Source organism: Chrysochloris asiatica, unplaced genomic scaffold, assembly GCF_000296735.1.
Source record: "Chrysochloris asiatica unplaced genomic scaffold, ChrAsi1.0 scaffold00005, whole genome shotgun sequence".
In the NCBI taxonomy this organism is placed as follows: Eukaryota; Metazoa; Chordata; class Mammalia; order Afrosoricida; family Chrysochloridae; genus Chrysochloris; species Chrysochloris asiatica.
This window is the reverse complement of record NW_006408523.1, coordinates 1,035,817-1,040,891: the sequence shown is the minus strand read 5'-3', so window position 1 is coordinate 1,040,891 and position 5,075 is coordinate 1,035,817. Positions and strand designations below refer to the sequence as shown.

At 43.7% G+C, this 5,075-nt stretch overlaps 1 protein-coding gene across 1 annotated transcript in view; it reads left to right on the top strand.

Moving 5' to 3' along the window:
* Positions 1–5,075, top strand: part of LOC102818051 (probable phospholipid-transporting ATPase IB-like) — a 208,832-nt gene that overhangs the window by 34,355 nt on the left and 169,402 nt on the right. The window contains exon 10 of the mRNA XM_006832037.1: positions 3,971–4,136. Coding sequence (XP_006832100.1) covers positions 3,971–4,136 — 166 coding nt within the window. The remainder of the gene's footprint in view (positions 1–3,970; positions 4,137–5,075) is intronic.

Sequence of the window (5,075 nt, the reverse complement as noted above, 5' to 3'; positions counted from 1 at the left end):
CTTAACTTGCATATGAACAGCTGATGGTGTGTTCCACAGTCTGCCCTTGGCTTTGTTTTGGTTGATGATATGGAGCTTTCCCACCATCTCTTCCCACAGATGTAGGCAATTTGATTTCTGTGTATTCCAGCTGGTGAGGTCCATGTATGTAGTCAACTGTTATGTTGGTTTAAAAAAGGTATTTTCAATGAATAAGTCATTGTTCTTGCAAAATTTTCTCATGTGATCTCCAGCATCATTTCTGTTACCAAGACCATATTTGTCAACTACTGAGCCTTCCTCTTTGTTTGCAACCATTGCATTCCAGTCACCAGTAATTATCAATACATCTTGATTGCATGTTTGATCAATTTCACACTGAAGAAGTTGGTAGAATTTATCAATTTCATCATCACTGACTATAGTGACTGGTGCACAAATTTGAATGATAGTTGTGGTAACTGGTGTTTCTTGTAGGCATATGAATATCACAACATTATACTTCACAATAGATCTTGAAATGTTGTTTTAATGATGAACGCAACACCATTCCTCTTCAATTTGTCATTCCCAACATAGTAAACCATGTGACTGTCAGATTCAAAATGGCTGATACCAGTCCATTTCAGCTACCTAATGGACTCCTAATGGGATCAGAACCAACCCAATGATACATAACAACAACAACGACAACAACAATTGTCTCCTGCTGTGACACTGTAGGGTCAGCATTGGACTACTAACCACAAGGTTGGCAGTTCAAACCCTCCAGCTGCTCCTCAGAAACTCTATACAGTGTCGCTATGAGTCAGAACCCACTCGACGGCACTTAATAGTAACAGCAACAACAAAATAGTACAAGGAACCCCATTGGTGCCATGAGGTAGGTGTTGGGCTGTTAACCACACGGCTGGCAGTTCACCCCCTCCAGTCACTTCTTGGAAGAAAGATGCGGCTGTCCGCTTCCATGAAGACTTACAGTCTTGAAAACTCTGGAAAGGGTAGCTCTGAGTCTCAGCCATCATAGAGAATACATATGGCGTCTGCAACAGAACGTTGCTGGAAAGTTAGACATTCAGTGTGCTGTAAAGGTGTCCATTTATGGTGTCTCTGTCACAGCGACACCAGGTAACTAAGACAGTGGGACAGGAGAAGACATTTTCCCTTCCATGTGGAAGACCTGGGTCTGATTCACGGCTAGTGCACATCATGGGACGGTACCACCCATCAGTCAGTGGAGGTCTATGTGTTGTTAGGATGCTAGACAGGTTTCAGCCGAGCATCCAGACTGAGACGGACTAGGAAGAGAGACTTGGTGATACACTTCTGAAAAATCAGCCATTGAAAATCCTACGGGTCACAACGGTCCAATTGATCACAGCCGTCTAATGTGAAACTGATCATAGGATGCCCAACAGCTTTTCGTTTCTTTGTGTCTGGGGTCGTGGGGGCCAACTGGACGGCTGAGAACAATATTTGATAAATTGCATCTGACTAGGAAGTCAGATTGTTCAGGATTGAAGGAAGACTTTTTAACAACCTGCGGCATGTCGATGATCCAACCTGGCTTGCTTGAAAGTGAAGAGGACTTAAAATAATTACTGATGAAGATCAACGAGCACAGCCTTCGGTATGAGTTGCACCTCAGTGTAAAGAAAACAAAAATCCTTATCGCCGGACCAATACATAACAGTCACATAAATGGAGAACAGATTGAAGTTGTCAAAGACTTCATTTTGCTCGGATAGAAGCAGCTGTCAAGAAATCAAGCGATGTATTGCATTAGGCTGCACAAGACCTCTTTAAAGTGTTGAAGAGCAAAGATGTCAGTTTGAGGACTAAGGTGTGCCTGACTCAAGCCTTGGTATTTTCAACAACTTCACATGCATAAGGAAGTTGGACAATGAATAAGTAAAATCGTAGTAGAAGAATTGATGAATTTGAGTTGTGGTGTTGGAGGAGAATATTGAAAGTGTCATGGGCTGCAAAAAGAACCAACAGATCTGTGTTGGAAGAAGTGCAGCCAGAGTGCTCCCTGGAAGCCAGGATGGCCAGACTTCGTCTCTCACACTGGACATATTGTCAGGAGGAACCAGTGCCTGGAGAAGGAGATCTCATTTGGTAAGATGGAGGGTCAGAGAAGAAGAGGAAAATCCCCAATGAGATGGATTGAAACAGCAGCAGCAGCGAGGGGCTCAAATGTAGCAACAGTTGTGAGGTAGGTGCAGGACTGGGCAGTGTTTTATTCTGTTGGGCATTGGGTCATTGTGAATTGGTACTGATTCGATGGCACCTAACAACAACAACAGAAAGTCTGTGAGTGAACCCTACGAGGAGTTTTCCAAAGTTCATGAAAAATGGAGCTAAAAGACAATGGGATTTTTCCATGAACTTTTGGAAGCCCCTTTGTACACACTGGACTCGAAGACATAGCCCTAAAAGTCCTGTAACTATCTTGTAAGCAGGCATGTCATTGCTGGTTCTGTAACCAAGCATTGGCGTTGTAATGGCAGGCATGTCATGGCAGGTTTTGTAACCAAGCATTGGCGTTGTTTCAGGAGCCCTTCATTCATCTATGGGGAGGACTTCGTAGGCTAGGGTGATGTCTGCCCCCACCTCTGGGTCCAGTCCTCTCACATCTGACCAGCTAGATGAGGGTCAATACCTAGATCAGGGAAAGTTGTAAGATTGTCTTTAGCTGAAGAACCACATCTGATGATACTTTGGTGGCACATGGTGTCTATCCTGCATGCTGCTCAATGAAGCCAATGTCAAAGGAGTCACCGAGGCGTCCCCTGAGTTAACTGAATGATGAAGCTGAAGATGGTCAGGAGCATCTGATGAGAGCCACTGACCATTCCCGTCTGTCTCCTTTTGTGTCTTCAGAGTTTGGAACGGAGTCTCTTGCATAGAATGCACACAGTGACTATTTGTAAAGAAAGTGAATGGACATTCTTTCAAGACAAATGGAAATGTACAAATTTTGTGTACAATTTCAGGACTAAACAAAGGTGCTTTAGGACCCATAAGTGAAGTCCTTGAACTTAAAAAGCAAACAAACCCCAACCCGCCTTAGTTCCTGGCATGGTGATTTAAGCACAGGGTAAATACGTATGAAGTCAACTCAAGTTTGGTTTAGCCACACTAGAATGGGCCTTCCTTCTCTCAGATCTGGGGATGTTGGAATCATTGGCATAATGAATGACTAGCATAATGAGTGTAATTTTAAGGAGACTTCCTAAGTAATTGTGATGGAATCTTGTGGGTGTGAGTATGGTTTTATAGGCACTATTAAAAGATGCCCTCAGGGTCTTTGTTGTTGTTTTTGTCAAGTGCCATTGGGTCGATTCTGATTCATAGTGGCCCTTTATAGGGTTTCTGAAGAGCAGCCGGTGGGTTTGAACCACTGACCTTGGGATTAGCAGTCCAGTGCTGATCCTTCAGTGCCGTGTTAGGATAGAGTAAGTGGAAAAGAGTAGGCTTGGTGGTGTGGTGGCTAAGTGCTTGGCTGCTAACCAAAAGTTTGGCAGTTCGAATCCACCGGCTGCTTTGTGGGAAAAAGATGAGGCCATTGCTCCAGTGAAGATCTACAGTCTTGGGAAAGCTATGGGGGAGTTCTGCTCAGTCCTATAGGGTCTGTGTATCGGCAGTAGTGGGGTAAGTGGAAAAGAAAATATCTTTGCGTGGTGCAAATGATTTGTGCTTAGCAACTCCACCTCCCCCGCCTCTCTTCCCCTCACAACCAGCATCACAACGGACAAAAGACCTGGTGATCTGTACCCAAGCAAGCCCCATCGGCAGTTCTACCCTGCACCCTGCAACATGCACGGTCACGATAAGTCCACAGCCTTTTCTTTCCATGGAAAAGACACACTCAGCAATGTTGACACACTTCTGTTCTTTTAGTTATCTGGCAAAATGAAAACCAAGAGTTCTCCTTTTTACCTGTTGGGATTTTTGACCTCCTCTGTCCATCAATCTGTTGATGCAGAACTCAGTCAAGTCCCCTCTGAAGAAGTCCACTGTGGAGAAGGTGACCAATATGCAGATCCTGCTGCTCTTCTTAGTGCTCTTGGTCATTTCCTTCTTGAGCTGCGTGGGAGCCATCTTCTGGAATGACTTCTACCAAAAAGAAATGTGGTACATTAAGAAGAAGGGTAAGTGTTGGGGGTGGGAAGAAGTTGCCATCTTGGCAAGTTGGAACGCCTTTACTCCTTTAGTTTTCTTTAAACCTTCTTATTGTGAATTGGTTGAAGGTTGAAAGAGCAGATGGGTTTCAACAATTCAACACTCGGTACTCATTTTGTTTCACGTCATTGATGGTGGTCCCCACCGTGTAACGTCACTCGGTCCATGTCCTCTGTGAGTTTCCTGTTTTCCCTTCTTGCCTTACTCTTCTCAACCGTGTCCTTGCGTGAATGCTGCCTTTTGGATCTCAAATGGTTTAAGACTTATCTATGTTTTTATTTCAAAGGAAAAACACTTGTGCTGTGTTCGTTTTCTGAGAACATGAAGGTAAGTGAGTTTTAGAAACAGAACAATTCTTGTTAGGTTTTTTATTTTTAAATGACTGTTCTGACAAATTGTCCACAATTAGGGCTTTCTAGAATAGAAGAGATCAGAGCCAGGGCAGAGTGTGAGATACATAACAAGTCTTCAACTCTTAAAACCCCAAAACTTGGGTGAGTGTTTTCATTTCTCTGATCCTTATTCCTCACTGGGTTTTTCATAGTTAAGCTCACAGCTTTACATACAGTAAGTGGTACCAAGACACATTACCAAGCACTCTGGCTGGGACCCATTAGAAAGTCCCAGTTAGAATGGGAGAAAAATGTGGAACAAAACCCAGAATCATAAAAAAAAGGCCAGGCTTATTTGCGGAACCCCCAAGACCTTTTGTCACCATTCAGGCCTGAAACTGAACTCACCTCTGTGCTTCAGTTTTCAGCCAAACAATAGAAGGTCTGTAAAGACAACAATAAGGAGCTCTGGTAGTGTAGTGGTGATGAGTCCGGCTGCTAACCTCAAGGTCAGCATTAGGAAAATGAGACTTTCTACTCCCATTAAGATTTGTTGTTGTTGTCAGGTGCCATCGA